Raw genomic sequence first — 23,547 nt, 5'->3', positions numbered from 1 at the left:
TCGTCCCAAAGCCAACAGGTTTAATGGCAGCACCGGCACCCGGTGCCCGGCCCCAGCGCACACACAGCCCCCCACACCCCCTTACCGGCTGCCCTGCGGCGGCAGCAGAAGCGGCAGGCCCCGCCGGTGCCGGGGACCCTCGCCCCAGCCCCCAGTCCTCTGTCAAGCTGCCCCGGGCTGGGGCTGCCGGTACCGGTAGAGGCAGACAGTCCCGTCCCGCTGCCCGGCCAGCAGGCAGGCGCTGGGGGTGGCCCAGCGGGCCAGCGACCAGCTCCCGGCCGGGCCCGGGGGCAGCAGGGCCGTGCACTGCCCCAGGAGCAGGTCCCACACCGCGATGGCTCCCGACGTCAGCACGGCGGCGGCCGAAGCGTCCTTCACGTCACCCTCCAGGTACCTGAGGTCGTACACAGAAGGGTCACAATGCTGCCGTTCGTTTGCGTAAACACTACTGCATCGTTTGTTAAACTAGATAGATTTTCCTGTACGCGATCAATAAGCAAATTTAAACCAACCGTAGGAAGGCAGGCTACATTACATGTTGTCTCTTTGGGGCACCTGAGAACAAAGGAGGTCAAGACATTCCTCCCCCAGCCTCAGAGCATACTTGAAAGTTGTTCAGTAGGACAAGATCTCAACCCGCTGATATTTGTGCACATCCATCACAGTGCTTCCTATGTAAGTGCATCGCAAGACCGAGTCATGAACAGCTTAGTCTTCAAAATGCAAGACATAGGAAGGAAAAGGTCATCAGACTGCAAGCAGCTGCTCAACATTAACCCAGCGACGTGCTCGGGACGAGCACAGAGGCTCCGGGCGCCTCATCTGCGGACGGCTTCTCAGGGGGCTTTGCCTGACGAGCCCCCTGCAGCATTCCCAGCACGGCTTTGCGGGGGGGAGGCAGCCAGGCGCGCAGGACAGCAATGCCCCCGCTTGCCAGCGGAGCCCCCCGCCGCGCGGCGAGGCCGGGGGCTCGGGGTCAGCGCGCAGACTGGCGCAGGAAGCGGCCAGGAAACGGCCAACTCCCTCCCCCCCAACCCTGCCCACGCACAGGACAAACGGCAGCGACGGATGCGGCCCCCCCTTAACCCCGGCGGGATGGCCAGTGGCTCCGTGCCAGCAGCGCCACTCGGCTCCTGGGGTGACTCTCCCCCCCCAGACCAGCTCGCAGCAGCCACGCCGCCAGCACGCCGAGTCCCCGAGGTACTTGCCTTCCGGCGTGCCCGGGCGGGAGGGAGGAGGACGTCACGCCCGTGCTCCTGGCTGTTTTGGGGTTGAACGCTATCACGCAGAAGGCGGGGTTTCCACAGGACTCGCTCTCTTTGGCGTGTGGGTGACTTAAGACAACAAACAGAAGGCCCTGATACACAGAGGAAAAATACATCACTAAAAACAACAGCAAGAGGGGAAAAAAAACCAAAGAATTTTCCAAAAGTTAATTGCTACATTCTCTTCATAATCAAAGTCCCACGGACAGTAATGCATTATTTTTACTGAATAACAGAGAAATGGTTTCCTTTCCTTATCGAATTAGATAAAACCCAAAGCAGCTGCTGACTGATAAGGGCTGATGCAACACAGCAAAATGACAGCTCCGTGACACAATGGATTTACGCACTTATCTTTCTGTCTGAAAAAGCTAAACTTGCTGTAGGATGAGGTGACATTTAGAGTAAAATTCCTGGGCCTCACTTTAATCCCTAGGAGCTTATAAACTTAACAAGAATTCCATGCAAACCAGGACAGCTGAAAACAGCAGCTCTCAGAACAGCCACAGGTCAGCATGAAATTCGCTGGGATAGATCTTCTGAGGAAGTCTCCAAAAAGTCTGACTCAAGCCACTGTTATCGGACAAGACATTCCTGCCCCAAAAGGTTAAATGCTCACTGAAACCAATCAAATCCTTGATAAACTAGAAAAATCCATCAGGAATCGCAGCACAGGTGGAAGCAAGTGGGAAAGAATCTTTAGTGTGAATCTTGGTTTTAAACAGTTGCCATCCTCAGGGGTAGATAATAACCACTGCCCATCGGCCTTCCCACCACGGCAGTGTGCCGTCACCGCGCTGGTGAGGCGGGAGAGCCTTGCCAAGCACCAGCGCTGGGCAGCAGGACTCCCACTTCCCACACACCAGGTGCTGCTGCTTTGGAACACACTTTTGACGCAGCACCCTCTGGTTTTATTAGTACACTGCAGAAAGCCAAGAATTCGAGGTAGCCAGTGTGGCTTACTTCTCCCGGTTAACCTATCTGCCTTTGAAATACCTTCAGTGTATCTAAATAGAGCTGATATTTCAACCCACTCCAGAAACCCTAGTCCTTTGGGTCCCCACCACAGTTAGTCAGTGCAGTCCATGCATAAACTGTGTGCCATACTTCATGTACGTACAGAGTCGGAATATGCTCGATGGCAGATGGAAGCTGGGTGGGAGTAACCAACATGCATCTTCTTCAGGAGCTGGCCTGTTTTCAAATTCCTGCAGTTGGTGAAAAGACAAATTCTGACTGCATTTCCATTCTCTAGCCATTATTTTCTAATGATAGTTGCACCGCTACGCAAGACGGACACAGTTTTGGCTCCAAACCAAACTAAGGCAAGAGGCCACAGGAAGAGCTGTAATGAACAGGATGCAAAAGCAAGTGGAATTATAACAGCAGAGTTCATTCACTATCTACTTAACTGTACAGAAGTTGAAGTGCCAGACTGTAGGCCCTTTGAGAATTACCATTTCACAGGCAAATCAGCTACCAACCAACACCCCCGTATAACATTTAGCTGTTACAGCCACCATGTACACCCACAAGCTAAATCACTGAGTTGCAAAGGAAACACTGACCAAACAACAATGCTGTTCACTGCAGTCGTGCCAACCAAGGCGTCTCTCATTCCTTCTACTTCAGCAAAAGCTAAAACAGTTTCTTCGGGGGGCATCAAAGTCTGTCCATCTCTGCTCCTGAATAGCAGATGAGCGTGTGAGAAAAGGCAGACAAACTAGTAAGCATGTGTTCCGTACTCAGCACATCTCCAGAGGAGGAACACTTTTCTACATCTCTGATGTCTCCTCAGTTTTCTTCCACCTGCCACCGTAAGGCCACCCCAAAACCAGCAGACTCACCTTCCTGTCTCTGAAAGCGATACTATTTCCACTTGCTGCTCTTGCATGGTCCTGCTGCTGCTGACCAGCCTCCTACCCTTTAGTCCGAGAACAGCTTTTATATTTCCAGTTTTTACTAGTGCTTGCTTGAATGAGTCATTCTCAGAAGAATAAAGCAAGAGCCTAAATTAAGAGAAAAGTACGCCTAATGACAGAAGGAAGCATAACTCAAACATGCCATGGTGTATAAAAATAAGCATTTGTTTGAACAGTCTACCACCTCTAGGGGCGAACAAGTAAGTCCTTATAGTCAATTTTTAGAAATCCCTTCCGTATTTTCCAACTGTTAAAGCAACTGAGAAAGTGACACGTTGGTAAGAGATAATTTCAACCCTTACACAAGAGGAGAGTTAAGCTGCAGCTATTCAGGGTGCAAAGCACTAGTAAGAAATAAATACACCACCTTACTTCTCCAATCTCCAAATCTCCCAGTGCTATACACACAAGATTACAGGTGTCCGGCAGAGGAACGATCTGTATTACAGGAATCTAGGACAGCAAAACAAGAACTCAGTGTCACCCACAATATCCCTTTGACTTTATTCCCATTTTCTAGAGTGTTTCAAGTAAAATGATATGGAGTAGAACTAATTTTCAGATCCATCTGAAGAAGCACGCTTAGATTAACAGCTGAAGTCTCTGCTGACTGTCTACCTAATTAGACAATCCCTGTTGATGTAAGAGACAAAAAGTGGCTCCAGGGAGCGTAAGGGGCTGAAGTGCAGCCACCATTCAGTAGATGAAGCACCAAATTCCGGCAGATAACACGCGATCATACAAGCTACTGGCCTTCTCCATCAGCAGTGCACGTCCTTCTCCTCTCTGGCCTGATGGAATTAAAATTTATGCCACCTAAAGAACTTACCTTGGACCCATGACTGCAAGCTCCTTGTATCTTGGGGACTAATACATGGGACGAGAAAGTTGCCTCAAATTCTAGAAACAAGGATTGTGTTCATACCTCTCCGAGCTGCCAAGTATAGACCTTTCCCCAGCGGTCGGATGCCAGAGGTTTCCACAGGGAGACAGAACTCTCACAGGCTGTCACCACACACAGCTCTCTGCAGCCGGCTGCTTCCCACCACACCGCACTCACATCCACGGCGCAGGAACTTGAAGAATCCTGTCCAAAAGAAAATGGCGCTTGTTTTCTTCCAATAGACGTGGTTATCTCACCTGGAGGTTCAGCCTGAGAAAAATGCTTGACGTTCAGTGTGATGAGAATTTGAGGCTAACATTTAAGCCTTATGATATTTAACTTTGAGTGAAATGCCAGTAAGACACCAAGGAAAACAAACCTGCTGGGTTTCACCCTCGGAGCAGCAAATACATTGGCTCACTTCACCATAATCACTTGTCATTTGAAATGACAGGAACCTGGCAGAGCCCAGAGGTGGGACAGGACCGGGGGTACCACAGCACAGCCACAACAAAGCCCGAGTGCCACCCACCCGCAGTCACTTCCCTTGCTGCACAGGCGGGAGGTGGGACTGGCAGTAGCGCAGACCAAGCTTAAAACTGAACAAAGCAAGGGCCTTCTCCCTTGTAAAAATGTTTTCAGCTTCAGCCATATTATTGTTGGCTGGTTATGCCAACCCCCTCCTGGTTTGCTTCTGGAGCAAAACTTTGCACTTGGGTTTGGAAAACCTAGAGGTGACCCAGCCCCTAGCAAGTTCAATGGACTTTCTCACAGATGTTGCTTCCTTGCCTGCCAAGCCTTGTCTACCCGCTACGAGACAGAGGACACGGAGAGGACATGACTGCAGGAAGAAAAGCCTGTGGCTCAGCTGTGCAAACAGTCCTGGGCAAGATTTCCCTTCGTCATGGCATGCGCAATCAAGGCTCCGTTCCAGAAGGGTGGGAACATCAACATGTGTACTTGGCGAAGCTGTGGCCCCCACAAAATCTGTTTGTTACTGGGTGGGTTAGTGCCTGAAATGGTGACAGGAGGCCACGGGAGACACAGGGCAGGCAAGAGGGGTACCAGGGCTGAGATCATTTTACCTGGGGCTGAAGAAAAATGCAGCAGTTCTGTTTGCTGAGATATCTACCTGTGCTTAGACATTCATTATTCAGAAACAAACACTGAAATCTTTTATCAGTCAAAAGGAAATATGCAGCGATCTAACCTTTCAGCATGCTTTAGCACAAGTAAAGACAGAACTGATCAAATTAGACATCAATCTATTTTGTTCAACTAGCCATTCTGCATTTTTCATTTCATTTTTGTTAAACTTGGTGTTAAGGAGCTGTTACTAACTCAGTAAACAATTATCTGATGTTATCCCACCTTTAGCTTTGATACAAGCTGCAAGCTCTCTTCTCTCAGGTCATCAAGCAGTGCTGGAGTCAGCTGTTCCACTGTATCTTTTTTCTGCACAAACAAGTAAAGAATGAGGATAATTCGACTCTGAAATTACATTCAGCATCTGCAAGAATGAGGCAGAAGCGTGAATCCACTCTGCATGAAGTTCTTGGAGAGCTATGGTAGGAGCACCTCTTTTTGTACTTGCATGCCTTTGAGAAAGAAGAGATCCCAGACAGGTTATTTCCTGGTTTCACCCAAGAATTGTCTTTTACCATGACTTTGTATCTCTCAGCCTTCAGAGACAAGTCATTCTCTCAGTACCCATCCCGCATGCGAGTTGTTTAATCTCCTTTACCAAATCCTAGCTGAAAATTTTCCTTAAGGTAAACTAACACTGTGTGGGTACCAGAAACATTTTGTTCATATACCCGTGCCAAACACACATCCTGCAATAAGCACTGAAACCCACATCTCCAGTTCCATCAAGCAGGATTTTAAAGAATTTGCTCTTGAGGTCAAAAGACCTTAGGCAACAGAAGAAAACCAAACATTTGCTAAGTCAGCTAAAAGACGGCATGCAGGGCTAGCGTGCAGAGAGGTCTTTCCCCTGAAGTCAGGTGAGACTCTGGAAAAGGGGATTCACCCACAAAACTGCTGGCTTAGTACCCTTGGCAAAGAGGTCAGATCGCTACCTGTTCAGAAGCTCTGCAGGATGTCTGCTGTTTGCTCTCTGACTGCTGATGCTTCTCCAAGGCGACTGCCTCCCCAGATTTATTATCAGGACCTTTTTCAGCTTCTAAAGGAAATGTTGTACCTTGTTCCTCCTCTTTTCCGGTAGATTCTGCACCACAGTTGTCCAAGTGCAGTGGAAAGGCAGAGTCTCTGCATTCCCCAGTATCCACGACCTGGGCAGATGCTGCTTTGGAGGCATGCAGGCTCGCTTGTGAGGGAGGTACAGAGGGTGTATCGGGGAAGACCTCGCTGTGTACTGATGGTAAAAGAGCTGGGGTTGCACCCACGACAGGGAAAACAGATGAGAAAATCTGAGACTCAGGCTGATTGGGAGCACCAGCTAAGACGGTCCCTATGGGAGTAAATAGCAATTCATGGGTGGAAAGTTCCTTCTTGGAAGCTGGGCCTTCTATGTGAGGTAACTTGGGAAATTCATTTTTGAAAGGTGAAATCAAATTACTTTTGAGACTTCTTTCTTCTGGATTCGTTTGCGCACCCTGTGTGTCCTCTGAAGCCACATCACCTCCAGACACACTAGGAACAAAAACTTCCAAGTCATTCACAGGGGAAGATTCTAATTTCTCAAGTTTTAATAATCCAAACTCCTCATCCGGTAAGTGGAAGTCTCTGATACCCAGTCTGTTGGCCAGCCACTGGAGGCTGCGGAAGGAGAAGAGAGAGCCGCAAGTATCGGGGTCCATAGCAGGGAGGCCAAGAGAAGCAGGACCCTCTGAACCCGCTGAATAGCTACATCTTCTTTTTCTTTCATCTAGACAAAGAAAAATACAAGAGAACATCACATCATAAAATAACCAGCAACTAGTCTTTTCAGAATCCCTCATCCAAAATGTCAATCTAATCTATTAAAAAAAAAAAAAAGCCATATCCATCTTAACACATGGAAGTGGCACTTTTCTAGAAAAACATTATATTGCATCAAGGCTTCAGCTAAAATATCATTGCCAAAGCCTGCTAGAATTGACCAAGTGCTTAGTCACTTCATTTTGTTTGTTTTTGTCCCAGCACTTTCTCTTCTTATAATATCCACAGACATTCAGGCTGTAATGCTACTTTTTGTGTTTCACACCTGTCAGTACTAAAAAAACCCAATCATTAACATGCAGACTTAGTTGGAGAAACAGATTTACATCCATGTGCTGGAAAATCAGGTCCAGCATGCACAACATTTGCTCCAACAGCAAAGGCAGCTTAAGAAGTTCTCTGCCCTGATCCTCATCCATGCACTGCTGTTCCCTCCCCATCACTGTCCTGAGGCAGAGGTTTCTGGAATTGTTCAAGGAACACAGACATGATGATCTAAATTAAAAAAAAAAAAACCCAAACCTCTTATTTAAAAAAAAAATAAGTTAACCCACATCAGATTTTCTTGAATAAAACATATGGCAGGGTGTGAAGAGCAGTGCACGCGCTCACTGGGACGTTTCCCTGCCTTGCTCTCGGGCTGTAGTTTTAGGCAGTGCCTGTACTGAAATACCTTCTGAGACTTGGCTGGCTCTCCGTCTTGTGGAGGAACGCAGGGAGCGGCGTGGAGGGACACTGATCGCCAGGAGCTGCTCGGCCCTGCAGCCTCCTTGCACGTCCTGATTCTTAACACACTCCCCTGGATGTTCATCAGCCTGACACACAGATAAGTTGGCTTCCAGATCTCCTACACGGCCAGCAAAAGTTTCATTCCCTGGGTTCAGAGAATCGCTGTTCTGAAGTGGATTTTGAACCTGTCCTAACAGAGTCTCACAGCATTTGCCAAGCACTTGGCTTCCTCCAGGAGGAGGATCAGCACTCACTGGCTGCACAGTGCCAGTCACTTCTGTCTCTCCAGACCCAAGAGCTGCAGCGGCAGACAGCCTTCTCTCACCTGAGGATGATTTTTCAAGATTAGCCTCACAGTTTTCCTTTTCACTCTGACACTCATTTGACAGCAGACTACCACTTTCCCTCGGTGTTATGACACTCAAACTCTCTACAAGTTCCTGTGATGCTTGATGCACAGGGGGCGTACAGGTAGACTTTCTTCTTCCTTTTGGTTTCCTCTTCAATTGTCTCTGATCTCGCTTTGTGCTAGTGATACTGTTTTGAGAAATCGATCCAAGTGACGTGCTGCTACCACTGGATGCAGGAAGAGGTTTCTGAGGACTACTTGAATTTGCTGGGTCATTTTCTGTACCAAGAAAAGGGGACAACATGATCCCTGACTCCAGATCCAGATTTTCAATTCTTTCTTGGGAGGGCCAATCTGAATTTGTCTCTTTCTGCTTGCACTTACTTCGCTGACCTTTCTTGCTTCTGCCCAGCTGGCTGAGAATTACAGCATCAAGGTCCACTTTCCTCTGGCAATTAGACATGCGTCGAGTTGTCCTGACGTAGTATTCAACTGGAAAGAGAAGCCCTTCAACCACCGTGCAAGAGTCCAGTGCGTTTTCAGGAGCTGTCACCTTTTCTGGAGGAGAAAGACTTGACTGAATTTCAAGCTGTTGATTCTCCAACAGTTCTTCAACGTTGCCCAGAGCAACATCTGTAGGAAAGGGATTTAAGCTATTAGCATCATTCTGATTTCCTTCATGGCTCTTGCTCTCATTAGTTAGACTGTTATTTCCATCAGCCAGCAATACTTCATTTTCTGACATTAAATCCAAGAGCCTATGTAATTCTCCCTGATCTTCACACATACTCTCACCATCTGTTTGTTTTATTATACCGGAGGATTCTTTTCCATCAGCACTGGTGTCAAGTAAAACAGAGCCACCATCCTCTGAACACATCCACGCAGGCTCACGGTTGTCAGCTGTGGCCACAGCACTTGGGGACCCGGGCTGCCAGGCATCGCTGCTGTCCCTCCGTGCACAGGGGAGCAGCTCAGGCGCTCCGGGAGGGACACTGCCTTCCAGCATGTCTTGTACAACTCCTAACGCTGCATCGGGAAGAGCGAAACCCTTCTCTTCTCTCTGCACAAGCACTGATGTGGATGCTCTTTCAGCTTTTTCCTCAGTGTTTGAGAGATGGCTTCGCCTGAAGACTGGTGACCGCAGTTCCTCTGTACTGGCAGTTTGATTTTTCACCGTTTCATCACTGTTGATTAGATGCACATCATGCACTGATTCCCTCTTCTCCGATACCAGAGCCTTTGTCCGCCTCCTCAGCTTCATCAAGCCCCTGGAGGTTTGGGGTTTTTCCTCTTCAGGGGCAGGCCTACCACTTCCAGAGCCCAGGTTTTCCTGGCTAGGCTGTATGCTTTCTGCCTGTGAGCTGTCCTGCAGGCTAACCTCATTACTGGAGAATTCAGGAACGTGTTTAAATGTGACAGATGTTTTCTTCTCTGTGTCAAGATCAGAGCAGGTTTTAGTCTGTAACTGAGAGGCTTCATGTTTGTCAGCACTAGGAGATATGCTATCTCTAGAACCTGTGGGAAAATAGGTTGTATGTGTAAAGCACTCCCAGCAAAGCCCCATCCAGGAGAAACATCACACGACAAAACTAGACTTTGTTAGGAGCAAAAGAGGGGGAATCTTACAGTCAAGATCCGAGCACGCTGCAGCCCTGGTGAGGAGGAAGGGAGGTGTTACAGCAGACCCCAGAATGGCCAGGGGGGTCCGGGAGGGGGGGCAGCGGCTGCGGCAGCAGCTGCAGGGAGGGGACCGCGGAGCCGGGCTGCCCGCAGAGCGGGGCTCCGGCCCCACGCGGGACGGGCCGCGGGGGTGCAGGGGGGGACAGTGCCCGGGCTGGGATCCCCCCGGCCGCCCCCGGGCCGAGGACAAGGGGGAGGGCGACAGCGGCCGGGCTGGGACCCCCCGGCCGCCCCCGGGCCGAGGGGAGCACCCGGCGGCCCCCCCGCCGCCTCCTACCTGGGGGGCTCCGCGCCCGCCGGCCGCCTTCCGCCGCCGCGCCCCGGCCCCGGCTCCTGGCTCGCTCGGCTCGCCGCGCCCGCTGCGGACACAACACCGGCGCAGGGCTGGGACCGGCCCCCCGGCCCCCCCCGGCCCCCGCGCCCGGCCGGGCCGGTCCCGGCCCCGCTCACCCGCAGCCGGCTGACGGTCTCGCTGTACTCCCTCCTCAGCAGCGCCAGCTTCTCCCTCAGCTGCAAGACACAACGCACCGGGCTGGCATCGCGCCCGCCGCCCCAGGCCGCGCTCGGTGCCGCCCGGCCCCGCACCTTCTCCTTCTCGGCGCCGCTGAGGGCCCCTGCGCCTGCCGCCTCCCCCGCCGCGCCCGCCATGGCCGCCGCCTCCCTCACGGCCGTCCCCGTGGCAACCGCGGCGGAAGCGCGGGCTGGCGGGAAGTGACGCAGAGGAAGGCGGGCGCGGGCGGGGCGGCCGCCATGGAGCTGGGGGAGATGCTCTACAACAAGTCCGAGTACATCGAGACGGTGCGGGGGGACTGGGGGGAACGGAGGGCGGTCGGGGGGGACCGGGGGGTCCGAGGGGGCGGCCGGGGGGGACCGGGGGGTCCGAGGGGGCGGCCGGGGGGGCTCGGGGGGCCCGAGGGGCGGTCGGGGGGGCTCGGGGGACCGGGGGGTCCGAGGGGCGGCCGGGGGGGCTCGGGGGGCGGCCGAGGGGGCCCGGCCCGGCCCGGCCCGTGGAGGGTGGCCGGGGGGCTCCGAGCGGCCGCGGTGACCCGGCCCCTTCTCCCCGCAGGCGTCCGGCAACAAGGTGAGCCGGCAGTCCGTGCTGTGCGGCAGCCAGAACATCGTTCTCAACGGCAAGGTGAGCGGCGAGGGGGGGTGTGTGTGTGTGTTCCCGGTGCGGGGGGCAGCCCCGCTCGCTGGGGACGCAGGATGGGCCCCCTCGGGCTGCGGGCGGGGTGCCAGCCCCCGGTGCAGTTGCTTTGTTCTCGCTTTTGACTAAAAGAATTGCCCGTGAGGTAACGTAATCATCCTGGAGTGGCCCGGCCTCTGCGTGAGTCTGTATGACGGCTGGTAACGCGGGTAGAAATTTGAGCTCGTTTATCTCCCTTCTCTTCCCCAGACCATAGTTATGAACGACTGCATCATTCGCGGTGACCTGGCAAACGTGCGGGTCGGACGACACTGCGTGGTGAAGAGCCGCAGCGTCATCAGACCGCCCTTCAAGAAGTTCAGCAAAGGGTAAGAGGTCCCCTTCCTCTAGGGAGGCTGAAGTCTGTATACCTCAAAAAATAGATCGGCTTGGCTGAGCTCTGTATTCAGCGGGCTGTGTTCTCTCTGCAGCAATTTGCAGAACTGTGTCCCTCTAAACTTGCCTTTTCCTCAGACTTTCAGCTTTGCCCTGAGGGTTAGTGTTCCCTTCAGACCGAAACACGAAAAGGCTGGGATATATTAAAATTTCTAAGTGAAGAACATGTTTTACTTTTTCTTTGTTCACAATGTCTTCCTGTTGCTCATTTGGGCCATCCTGTAGAAGGAGATGAGGAAGACCAGTTCCTGTTCTGTCATCCTTAGCATCAGATCTACCTCTGGTAAATCAGCTGGAGGTGGGAGACTCTACAGGGTGATTTTGGGTCTGACGATGTTGTGGATCGGTCCGTCTGTTGTACAACTGAACAAATAATTCTCCTGTCACAGGGTGGCTTTTTTCCCTCTCCACATTGGTGATCATGTCTTCATAGAAGAGGACTGTGTTGTCAACGCAGCCCAGATTGGCTCCTATGTCCACATAGGCAAGAACTGTGTCATTGTGAGTGCCGTTTCTCGGGCTTTTCTTTAAACTCCTGAGTGCTGCTGAGGCTTTGTAACAACAGCAGAGAGGTACCTGCACCAGCTGGCTGCTGGAGCAAGTGTGCTTACTCCGTGCCATTCCTTTCTTCCCCTGTTCCTTCACAGAAAGTGGTGCTCTCAGTTTTGCTTCTCTGAGGATAGCGGGTTCAGCTGACTGCTGTTTGGAAATTCCACCCCTGTGACTAATGGGAGTGTCCGGGGAAGGCAGCTTTTCCCCAGCATGCAAGCGGAATTGTGTTTCTGTGCAAATAACACAAAATAGTCAAAGTTGCTGTTTGCTGAGTTAGAAGAGGCCCTGCTGCATTACTGCATGACTCGGGCTTTAGGCTCCCTTTTGCACATTGACACGTGTTAATGTGCAGCTGCCTGTACATGTGTTAGTTGAGAGCAAGCAGATGTTTTTCCTCAAAAAAGACAAAAAGTTAATTCTGTTGAGAAGAGCATTCAGCTAACGTAAAGATTTATTCCTGTGATCCCTTATACAGAATGTTTTGAGCACTTAAACTTGTTGAAGTTTAAGTAACTTATCAGTAATAAACAAAAGCATATAGTGTTTTAACTATAAACTTCACCTAATCTCTGTTTTAGGGTCGCAGATGCGTTTTGAAAGACTGCTGCAAAATCTTAGACAACACAGTACTACCTCCTGAAACAGTAGTCCCACCTTTCACAGTCTTCTCAGGCTGCCCAGGTATGCTCCCTCTAACTTTCTTGCACAGAAGTGTGGATCACATGGATATTCTTATTTTAGAATGAGATTGCTGTGACAGAGTTGCCTATTAGCATTTAGTGCCTAGAAATAAAGGTATAGGACACTCGGAGAACTGAAAAATAACAGTTTGTACATGAATGTTTAGCTCCTGCCCGTTGACCCAGCTGTGCCAGAGAGCTCACTGTACACATGGCACACTCCTTCGTTGATCTTCCGATGGTGTTTTACGGGGAACAGCAGAAGCTGTTGCGGGACCCAGCTGCAGCAGTCTGTCCGATATCCGTCCTGGGGGTACGGTGGGAACAATCCTACCTTAGTGCTCAACATGAGAGAAGAGCCCTTTTCTTTTCTAGTAGTATTTACTTACAATTCAATCAAAACCACTGCTTTGAATGTTGAATATAAGCTTATTTTTGCTTTCTGCTGCAAGAACCCCGATGGTCATACCCTTGTTCTTCTTCCAGGACTCTTCTCTGGGGAACTCCCGGAATGTACCCAGGAACTCATGATTGATGTCACAAAGAGCTATTACCAGAAGTTCTTGCCACTCACTCAGGTCTAGTAGCCTATTTACCATGTTTCAGAGCAGTAGAGGCACACAGGAGTATTCTGGGGCTGGGGAGAGGGATATTGTTCAGTGAGACCAGGGCACGGCCCTCCGCTGTCTTGAGCACTTCTGCGAGTGTTCCTCAACACTAAGGGTCCGGCCAAGCAGTCCCTCGTGAAAGCTGCTGTGTCATGTTGTTTAAACTTTGTATGTTCATTTGGATGTAATTCATTCCATGTTGTCTGAGTTGTGCCATTAAATGTTCTGGAGCTAGGAAAGCTGAGATACTGTTCCCTTTAGGGCAGCATCTCCTTGTTGCAGCCGGGGAACTGGCAGCACATACTCTGCAGCCTAGGCCCATCTTTCATGTCACTTCTGTTCCTACCCCAAAGCGAGTGGGTTTACGTTTGCTAGAAGCATTCTCCATCCTCAAACAGAAGTGCTGTGTGGCTGATGTGCATGTTGTGGGCAGTTACTTACCAGGGCTCATCAGACCCAGCGCTTTCATTTGGAACAGAGTTGCTGCTCTCTAGGCCTGTGTGTTGAGGTGGATGGTCTCTTCCTTTTCTCCCTGTGGACTGAGACTCTGTCCTATGAGAACAGGATATCATTCATCATCCTGGGATTGGCTTTAGGAGTTTTGGCTGACATTGAAACCTGTCTTTCTATGCCTTGCCTGACAGGACACTTCTTAGCTCTTAGCTCTTGAAGTAGACGTCGGTCCTGTGCTCTCACCCATCACGCAGGGTTAGCATTCTCATGGCCAATACATGTTCTACACTCTGAACATTGCAGACCTTAAAGAGCCAAAGAGCTTTGGAAAGAGGATTGTCATGTCACTCACAGCATTCAGTGCAGCAGAAAGTGGGTAATTACAAAACCGGAGGTGGGTGAGAGAATGCTGCAATTATCCCCTTTTATTACCCAGGATATATATATTTGCAGAAAGCTCTTTGGTGCTTTTCTGCATTATAAAACTTAAGAAGGAGATTCAGACTTCTTGGGAAGACCGGACATTTAATTTTGGACATGCAATAGAGCAGGAATAGTTCTTGCTGGGAGCAGCTCTGTGGAAGTTGGAGACAGCTGACACTTCTGTGTTCCTGACTCAGTACCAGACAGCTGGCTGAACATGAATCTGCCCGCTCTGGTTGTGTCATATTAAAGCTTAGCATTGTCCTTCTCTAGCTTTTAAAACGGGCTCCTGCATGTTGTAGTGTAGCAGCTGAGGGCCACGACGCATATTAGTTATGCAGTAGGTGTATGGCTGTGAGATCAGCAGCCCTGGAGCGTTCAGCGGTTCTGTATAATGCAAAGTACTGATACACCTTCAATAGCAAATAGCCGTGCAAGTACTAAAGTGTGTAGTAACTACTGTTAATCAAATGTAAAACCACTGACTGGTTTGTTTGTATTTTTACTGTACTTCAATTAAAGCCTCTTCAGTTGTTCAAGTGACTCAAGGCTGCGACTCTTCAAACCAAACCTGAGACTAGAGTGAGGTTTCTGCTGTGCCAGGGCACATAAGCCGCAGTCTCTTCTTCTGTGACTGACTGTTACAGTGTCAGTGCATTAAAAAAAGTGAAGTACAGTGTGAAACAGCTGCTTCTTTCTGCCTCGGAGCTGATGACCTTCACCCACAGATGACTCCAGCATTGTTGTTTTATAAAGGCTCTGACACAGAGTATCTTTGCTTCTGTTTTTCATGCTGAAGCGAGAATCCTAAAGCCACCAGGGTGACTAAAATCCTCTCTTCAGCCCTGAGACACAAAGCACACCTGTTTGGTACAGCAGTAGCTCCGGTCGTGTTGCTTCAGGCACTTGGAAATGGCCCACCCTTGGGTCTAGCCATCGCCCATGACTCCTCCTGCGCCTCTGTAAAAAAGCAGGCGCTGGAGCCAGCTTCTCGTGGCAGGGAGCACGGCTGGGAAAGGAAGAGATTCAGTTCTGAAGCTGCAGCAACCGGGCTGGTACAGCTGAGTGGTCGATGCAGTGGGTCAGATGGGGCATGTCTGGTCCCGACAGAGGTGAAGTGTTTTACCAGAAGCCCAGGTGCAGTGGGACCGCTGTGCCGCCTAGTCCCGTACAGGCTGGAGGCGCCTGTTCCCCGAGTGCCCCTGAGGTGGGAGTGGAGAGGAGGGCAGCGGGAAGCTGTGCTCCTCCTGCAGCCTCGCGTGGCTTCGGGGATGTCCGTGTGAAGGGCCCGGGCTCGCCACTTTCTCTGCCTCCGTGAAAAAGCATTAAGTGTTCCTTGCGTTTGTACTACAGGCAGCTTCCTAATTATCTTCCAACTTCCAAAAATGTTTAGTTCCTGCTGTCCAGAGTCGGCCCAGCCCTCGCAGAAGCCATTTGCAGTGAGGGGCTATAGGTGGCCACCCTGGCCACAAGACCTGACAGGTTTGGGGGCTCTTGCAAGATTTCCTGCAAGCCAGCTTAGGGGTGGCTGATGCTGCCAGTGGCGAGCACGACTTTGCCCTGTTAGCTTGCCGTCAGCTGCCTCTGGAAGCGCGGCGGCCACGCTGTGTTTGCTCAGGAGGGGGCTGTGTGTGCTGTGTCGCCATGGTGTCGCTTCAAAGTTTCAACACCACGCCGCTGGGTTTCACCGGGATCGCTTGATCAACAGCCGCGGTCGGGCAGCGTGAAGCTGGGCTGCTGGCGTGGGAGAGGGGTGGGGCGGGGCAGCTGCCGGGTTAAGGGGTGTGAGTTTGAGAGTGGGAATGGGGTGGCAGCTGGAGGAGTCCGAGTGATGTGTTTCCTCGATCAGTTGAGCAGCACAGCGGTAGCGCACGGAGGGATACGTCACTGCAGTTACATGTTTCTTGGCCTATTCTTCTGAGCCGATCCTTCTGCCCTAATTAAAACCTCTTTTATTGTCTCTGTTAAGGTGGCCTCTGCCAGGGTCTAAAACCAAGTCGCCACTGCGGATCCCAAACACCCAGCACTGTTAACATTCCTTAGATTTGGCCACTTTATCCTCCTGTCCTCTGAAGCGTCCCTCTGACCTGGGCCCACCTCTACACCTCTGCCAGCTCTGGGAAGACGGAGGGTCAGTGGTTGCAGCGTGCTACTACAGCCCCGGGGAATTACGAGTTTCTGATGGCAGCATTCAGTCTAGCACAGTGCAATAAAACGCGACTTCCGAGGGAGGGCTTTGCTGTGCAGCCAAAGCGGAGCTGCAGGAGCCTGGGGAGGCATGGCTCGCAGGGAGGGACGTCCCTTCCAGGAATCTTGTATGAACAGTGACCGCTGCAAACACCCAGTCGCTGCTGTATTGCTTCATTGAGCTGCTCTGCTTTACGGCGGTTTGCTCTAACAAAGTCCGGCAGGCCATGGTGCTTTTGTTGCAGGGTGTTCGCCCTCCTCGACAACACACACCTCCCTGGAAGGGGTCAAGGCCAGGCCGGACGGGGCTGGGAGCACCCTGGGCTGGGGGAAGGGGGCCCTGCCCGGGGCAGGGGGGGGGGCACTGGGGGGGCCTTAACATCCCTTCTACCCCAAACCATTCTGTGGCCGCCGTCGGCTCTTTCCAAAGCGGGCGCTGGGCGGAAGGGCGGGCGACGAGCCGCGGGGCCCTGCGGGAAGGTCACAAAGCCGCCCACTTCGTGTGGAGCTGTTTCCCGAGGTGGCCAGGCTCCGTGGGGGGAGGCACAGCCTCACGGCTGGCCGTGGGGATCTGTGGGGCTCACGGCTCCGTCCCGTGCGCCTGCCGGACACTCCAAGCCACCCCAGGGCCACCGAGGGCTTGTGCCAGCAATTCAAGAGTAGCCGGGTGTTGTCGGCGGTAGCCGCGGGGCCAGCACCTGGCCAGGACGGTCTGTTGGTTAGCCAGGGCTGAGGGGAACGGCTTCCAGTGACGGGGAGGGGGAAGGTCCTCATCCTGGTGTCAGGGGTGGGACGGTGCGTGCCCGGCGGCTCGTGGGTGCCGTGGCCGCTTTTTGTGCGGGTTTGGGTTATTTCCATTGGTGTTTGGTTCTGTGCAGCAGCAGCAGCGAGCTCAGGGCAGGGCTGGGAACGTCCAGCGTGGTCACGGCTCTGGCGAGGCCCCCGGGGCCGGCGTGGGGCAAAAAGCCCTGAGGTCAGGCCCAGGTACGAACCCCTGCCAAAATGTCGCCCTCGGAAACGGAGGAGGGGGCAGGGGGAGCCACCGGGAGCCGCGCCTGTATTCTGCAGAACAAAAATCAGCAAAAGGAGCGGATCTGGGGGCAAGTGTGACAGCGTGTTCTCTGCAGGAGCAGAGTCTGGAGGCGGCAGCATCACAGAACGCTGCAGGGGAAATGATGCTCCGGTCGCCGGTTGTTTCACAGAAAAAAACGAAAAACAAAAAACCCAAACAACACAACAACGAAAAAACAACAACAAAAAAAACACCAAGCACGTCAGGTCCCAGCTCCCACGCGAGTTTCCCTTCACAAAATACTCCCCCCGGCGCTGCTGGGAGCGGTGATCGGGCGCCCCACGCGTGTCCCGCAGCACACACACACACACACACACTGCGTGTCCGCGACCAACGGTCCGCCCGCATCACGCGCCAGCGCGGGGCGAGCTTCCCCTCCCACCCGCGCGTGTCACCGCCCCCCGCCCCGGCCCAGCGCGGCGCCTGTCTCTTTAAGCGCGGCGGGCGGGGAGCCTCCCATGGTGCCCCGCGGCGGGCGGCGTGGATTTTAAATCCTCTCGGCCAATGAGAAGCGGCTGCGGGCGCGTAACGCTCCGGGGCCGCGTTTGAATCGGGCACCGGCACGACCCGCTCCCCCCCCGCTCCGCTCCCCCCCAGCTCCGCGGCTCCGCTCCCGTTTCCCGCTTCTCTCCCTCGGTCCGACCGGCTCCGCTCCCTCCCGGCGCCCGTCCCGGCGCAGCATGAGCGCGGCGGGCGGGAAGGCGGCGCGGCCGACGGCCGCGGTGGAGCCGGCCCGAGCGGGCGGCGCGGCGGCGGCGGCGGCGGGCGGGAAGGAGGTGCCGAAGGTGCTGGTGGACCCGCGCACCCGGCGCAGTTTCGTGCGCGGGAGGTTCCTGGGGAAAGGCGGCTTCGCGCGGTGCTACGAGCTGGCGGAGGCGGAGAGCCGGGAGGTGTTCGCGGGCAAGGTGGTGCCCAAGTCGCTGCTGGTGAAGCCGCACCAGAAGGAGAAGATGTCCATGGAGATCGCCATCCACCGCAGCCTGGCCCACCGCCACGTCGTCGGCTTCCAGGGCTTCTTCGAGGACTCCGACTTCGTCTACGTCGTGCTGGAGCTCTGCCGTCGCAGGGTGGGTGCGGGCCCGGGGCCGGGGGGGCGGGTTGGGGGGGGGGGGCGGGTGTCGCCCGGTGCTGAGCGTGTCGTGTCCCCCCACCCCGCAGTCGCTGCTGGAGCTGCACAAGCGGCGGAAGGCGCTGAGCGAGCCCGAGGTGCGGTACTACCTGCGCCAGACCATCCTGGGCTGCCAGTACTTGCACAGCCACCGCGTCATCCACCGTGATCTCAAGCTGGGCAACCTCTTCCTCAGCGACGACATGGAGGTGAAGATCGGTAGGTGACCGTGACGTGGTGCCGTGCCACCCCCAGCCCCAGGGAACAGCCATCCAGGACATTCCCGGTCACCCCCCTCTCCCCGTCCTTCCCAGGTGACTTCGGCCTGGCCACCAAAGTGGAGTACGATGGCGAGCGCAAGAAAACCCTGTGTGGGACCCCCAACTACATTGCCCCAGAGGTGCTGGGCAAGAAGGGACACAGCTTCGAGGTGGACATCTGGTCTATTGGCTGTATCATGTGAGTTGAAATGTCCCTTGTGTGGCTGGGTGGTCCCTGGGGACCAGGTCTCGTCGGACCCCCCTGGGCTTTGGTGTGAGCTGAAGCTTTGGGTGCGCTGCCTCCAGAGCCCCATGGCCAGCCCATCACCCTCCCGGTGCTCTGTGTGTGCTGGTGCCAGGGTGTCTGCTGTTACACAGCGTGGCAGCCTTGAGGCGTTTCCCAAAAGCCCACGCTTCCTAACTGGAACTTCCTCCAGACAGTACTAGATCCCAGATTCCCTTTTCAGGGGGCAGGAGCCAGGCACACTACACCCAGCACGTGTCTGATATGTGCTTCCTCTGCCAAGGTGTGCTCAGGATGGGGGTCACTTCTGCACGTGAGTCTCAGGGTTTCTTTTGCAAAACTGACACCCTTTTCTCTGTAAATGTGTAGGTACACTCTGCTGGTTGGGAAACCCCCTTTTGAAACTTCTTGTTTAAAAGAAACATACATCCGAATCAAGAAGAACGAGTATACTATTCCCAAGGTATGGTGCTTCCCACGGGTGGACCCGTCCACCTCGCAGCAGTTCTTGGCCTGTCTTCTGCTGCACCATCCTGTTCCCAGCACTTAGTGGGTTCTCGCGTAAAGATGAAATGGCTCTTATTGCAGAGTGCTAGGAAGGGGATGTCTCTGTCAGTGGTGGAGTGAACCTGTAGGGCCAACTTCCTCCTGAGGAGCCCACAGCTCCCCTGTAATCCAGCAAAAATCCGAGCTGGGCTGTTGGCACGTGGAGTTAAATGGGGACATGTGAGCCCACGAGGTCTGGGCCAGGTCCCCAGCTCATCCTGCTGCTGCTGATTCGGTCTTGCTGAAGTCGGTCGACTTTAGGCTCTGTGTGCTGTCAGGAGGCAGCTCTCTGTACCTGCCCAACTCTGTTTCCCCAGGCGTGCGTCCTGCTTGCCTGACGCAGCACAGGAGCTCTGCTCCAAGCAGAACTTCCCCCAGGTTGTATATCCAGTGCCTTCGCTGATAGTGTGCATTGTCCCCTGACCCTTGTCTGCACTCTCGGCCTGTCTCCTCTTAGCACATCAACCCTGTAGCTGCTAACCTCATCCAGAAGATGCTGAGGTCCGACCCTGCCACGCGCCCAACTATCGACGAGTTGCTGAGTGACGAGTTCTTCACCTCGGGATACATCCCCAGCCGCTTGCCCACCAGCTGCCTCACCATCGCTCCCAGATTTTCAATTGCTCCCAGTGGACTTGAAGTGAATGGGCGGAAGCCGCTGACTGCGCTCAACAAAGGTGAGAGCAAGTGTCCGGAGGGGAGACGGGACTGTGGCGCTGGGTGAGAGCCTGCCTGCCCTCCAGCAACGTCCAGAACCGTCAGTGGGGAACGTGGTGCTCCCTCACCCCTTCTCCCAGTTCTTAGGAAAACCTGGAGCAGTTTGAGTGAGGGAGAGAGGTCTCCTCGCTCTTTGCCCAGAACCAAAGCAGGGAGGAAGTGCCAGCACGAGCTTTGTAGCTATATGGTGTATAATGTGTTTCCTACAGCTAGCATAGAAGGTAAATCTGGAGCCTTTAGAAACTTACACCCCAGTCACACCTCCACACGCTTCTCTTTCCTGGCCCAGGACCGGACAGTCCTGCACTAGAGAACTTGCCTGAAAAGGAAGACCTTGCTGGGCTGCGGGAGCTGGGAGATGCAGTTGAGAGTCACTTAGCTGACATGTTACAGCAGCTGATTGCAGTCAACTTGGCCAAGCCTTCCGAGAAGGTGGCAGTGAGGCAAGGTGAGTCTGGGGACAATCCCACCGGCACTGCCCTTCCTGGGTAACTTGCTTCTCTGTCACTTTGCTGTTGTCTGAAGTGAGACACCAGCTGAGCTCAACTTCAAACTGGAAGACTGAGCAGGCTTTTGGCCTTGCTTGCTTGCTGGGGTGCACAGGATGCTGTGAAATGTCTTCTAACAAGCTCTTTTCCTCTTTGCAGAAGAAGCTGAAGACCCAGCCTGCATTCCCATCTTCTGGGTTAGCAAATGGGTGGACTACTCGGATAAATATGGTCTAGGTAAATAACATGGGGGCAATACTTCAGCCTTGTCTAGTTTCTGAAGAGGCTAGGGGGAGCTTGGGTTTGAGCATTGAACAGGTCTGGTTCTTTAATTGCAGTATTCCAGTGTGCGTGTCCCAGACCACCACCAGGAACATTACCAAACACTCAGTGAATCCAGAGCAGTGGTCACCAGCCATCAGCTCTGGCCACTTTAAGGTGGAAAAAGGTTACCTGCTGCATGAGATGGCTGGCCTCGCTCCGCCTGGAGCATGTGCACCCACTGTGGCAACTAAAGCTGCTTCTGCAGCAGGTCATGCAAGGAGGGAGGAGGAAAAGTGACCCCCAGACCTCCACAAAGAGGGGACACTCTTTAGCCCTGGCAGGGACTTGGTGGGGTGGCTGTCAGGGAGCCCCTAGATCAGACAACCTTCTGCCTCTGTGTTGCACACAACTGGTGGTCCCTTATATTTGAAGGTCAAACGAGAGCTGCCTTTTGAACTAGGTTACCAGCTGTGTGACAACAGCGTTGGCGTTCTCTTCAATGACTCCACTCGCCTTATCATGTACAACGATGGGGACAGCTTGCAGTACATCGAGCAAAACAGCACCGAGTCCTTCTTCACTGTGAGATCCTACCCCTCTGCCTTGAACAAGAAGGTCAGTCCTGGGGACAGGAGCCCTTGCTGGGAGGTGGCTGCTCCTGGTGAGGCTTCTGCCAGCCTTGTTGGGCTTTGGCAGGGTGGGTTCCAGGGAGAAACACCTGAAACTTGGGGTCACTGGCATTCTGCAGGCTCCCTCTTGGCTGGCAAAACATGGCCCTGAGGATAGACACTAGCAGCTCTGTTTCTGGTTGCTCTCTGAGGCTCATTTATGAGCAGCTTCACAGAAATAAGTGCTCACAAGACTTGCCTATGCCCAAGTGTTCGGCAAAGTGAGTCCTGAGTATCACAGACCGAGTTAACTTTGAGAATTTGCCCAAGTTTGTGCAGTGACACCTCAAGGTCTGAAAGGTGGAGGGAGGCTCTGGGACTGTGGAAGCAGCCCCTGTGCTCCCCACGTAGCAGGGGACACCCTCGGCCTGGCTGCTCACCGCCTTTCCCGCCTGCAGATAACACTATTGAAATATTTCCGGAACTACATGAGCGAGCACCTGCTGAAGGCGGGTGCTAACATCACGCCGCGGGAAGGAGACGAGCTGGCCCGGTTACCCTACCTCTGCACGTGGTTCCGGACCCGCAGCGCCATCATCCTGCACCTCAGCAACGGCACCGTGCAGATCAACTTCTTCCAGGTGAGGCGGCTGCTCCGCGTTTGCCAGGGCTGTAGCTCCAGTTGTGGAAAGAGCCCCGCGATGCGGAGCCTTCCTGGCAGGGAGCAACCTGAGCCAAAACTCAGCCCAGCGATGCGAAGTGCTGGGAGGCTCCGTCCCCCCTTGCTGGCGTGTTAAGCCACGCGGGCCCCCCCTTGCTTGCCAAGGGGCTCTGTCCTTTAGCAGGAGGTCACCTGCTGCGCAGGCTTCGGGGGCTTGAGCTGGCTGGCCTGATGGATTCGTTCCCCTTTGCGAGCTGTGACTGAATGCTGCAGCGTGGTGTGCTGTCGCCATGCCTCTGGGTGCAGCTGGGATGCCCCGGCTGCCGCCGAGACGGTTCATCCTGCGGAAATGCGGTCCCCACGGGGCGGAGTGCTGGGGGTGACGGGCTGCTCTCTTCCCACAGGACCACACCAAAGTCATCTTGTGCCCTCTCATGGCTGCCGTCACATACATAGATGAGAAACGGGACTTCCGCACGTACAAGCTGAGCCTCATCGAGGAGCACGGGTGCTGCAAGGAGCTGGCCAGCCGGCTCCGCTATGCTCGCACCATGGTGGAGAAGCTCCTCAGTTCAAAGTCTGGCTCAGGCCGGGTGAAATCCTCGGCTTAGACCTTGTTCTTGATGGACTTCACACGTGTGCCAAACTCTCCCAGCTGTGCAGGGGGAGGTCTAGTAGCGTCCCTGCCTGCCCTGTTACCTCCCATCACATAACTGGGCTCCCGCCCCTGGGTATGGTCTAGTTGCCAGAAGGAAGCCCCTGATGCTGTGGGAAGGGTGGTATTCACTGACTGGTACCCAAAGGTTTCTTGCTCCCCATTCCTAATAGAAAGTCTATTTTTTAATTGCATACCCAGGTTGTTTTTTGTGTTTTTTTTTCCCTAATTTCCCAAAGCCAAAAGCCTGACTCAGAAAAACAACCTTCTTATTTGAGGCTTCTGGGCCTTCTCTTGAGGGAACAAAGTATGGGGAGAGCAGAACTATCATGTAAATTATTTGTACGTGTCTGTGCTGATGCTCTAAGCGTTTGTTTCCTCTTGTAGAAATTCAGATAAGACATTTAATGTGCCCACGGTGAGACTGAGCAATCAGCCTTTTAATACTGAAACTAATCTCCATGAAACAGACTTTTGTATATTGCATAACTCGATTAAAGTTTGTTTGCTACAGCATCCAGTCCAGTGTGGTTCCCTGGGGCTTGCTGGGAGGAAGCAGCACCTCGCCTCTGCCTTCCCCTCCAAGCAAGAGCTTGGAGTTCCTGCTGCCTCCTTGCTTGCCCCTGCTAACAGCCCCCAGCCGAGCTGAGCCCTGGCCTCGCTCA

At 53.6% G+C, this 23,547-nt stretch overlaps 3 protein-coding genes across 3 annotated transcripts; 2 read left to right on the top strand and 1 right to left on the bottom strand.

Moving 5' to 3' along the window:
* On the bottom strand, nt 1–10,422 carry LOC122153990 (partner and localizer of BRCA2-like). Its single transcript, XM_042798890.1, has 13 exons — nt 10,360–10,422; nt 10,225–10,284; nt 10,052–10,133; nt 7,687–9,609; nt 6,152–6,960; nt 5,442–5,525; nt 4,113–4,274; nt 3,555–3,640; nt 3,113–3,274; nt 2,834–2,950; nt 2,386–2,473; nt 1,209–1,357; nt 1–394 (listed from the first exon to the last, which is right to left on the bottom strand). Exons 1-13 carry the CDS (start codon nt 10,420–10,422, stop codon nt 163–165), a joined length of 4,017 nt encoding a protein of 1,338 aa, XP_042654824.1. The 3' UTR covers nt 1–162.
* Nucleotides 10,423–10,495: 73 nt separating this feature from the next.
* Nucleotides 10,496–16,492, top strand: LOC104358263 (dynactin subunit 5). Its single transcript, XM_042798740.1, has 7 exons — nt 10,496–10,572; nt 10,841–10,909; nt 11,171–11,289; nt 11,746–11,857; nt 12,487–12,589; nt 13,075–13,166; nt 16,042–16,492. The coding sequence occupies exons 1-7, from the start codon at nt 10,525–10,527 to the stop codon at nt 16,060–16,062; spliced, it is 564 nt and encodes a 187-aa protein (XP_042654674.1). The 5' UTR covers nt 10,496–10,524; the 3' UTR covers nt 16,063–16,492.
* A 1,431-nt stretch (nt 16,493–17,923) lies between these two features.
* On the top strand, nt 17,924–23,398 carry LOC122153983 (serine/threonine-protein kinase PLK1-like). Its single transcript, XM_042798735.1, has 10 exons — nt 17,924–18,398; nt 18,490–18,658; nt 18,754–18,898; nt 19,313–19,406; nt 19,947–20,166; nt 20,496–20,654; nt 20,854–20,931; nt 21,419–21,573; nt 22,025–22,207; nt 22,632–23,398. The coding sequence occupies exons 1-10, from the start codon at nt 18,012–18,014 to the stop codon at nt 22,836–22,838; spliced, it is 1,797 nt and encodes a 598-aa protein (XP_042654669.1). The 5' UTR covers nt 17,924–18,011; the 3' UTR covers nt 22,839–23,398.
* The last annotated feature ends 149 nt before the right edge of the window (nt 23,399–23,547 follow it).

The sequence above is a fragment of the Tyto alba genome, unplaced genomic scaffold (genome assembly GCF_018691265.1).
Source record: "Tyto alba isolate M040663 unplaced genomic scaffold, T.alba_DEE_v4.0 Super-Scaffold_28, whole genome shotgun sequence".
Taxonomy (NCBI): domain Eukaryota; kingdom Metazoa; phylum Chordata; class Aves; order Strigiformes; family Tytonidae; genus Tyto; species Tyto alba.
The sequence above is the reverse complement of the archived record's forward strand: the minus strand, read 5'-3'. Positions and strand labels throughout refer to the sequence as shown.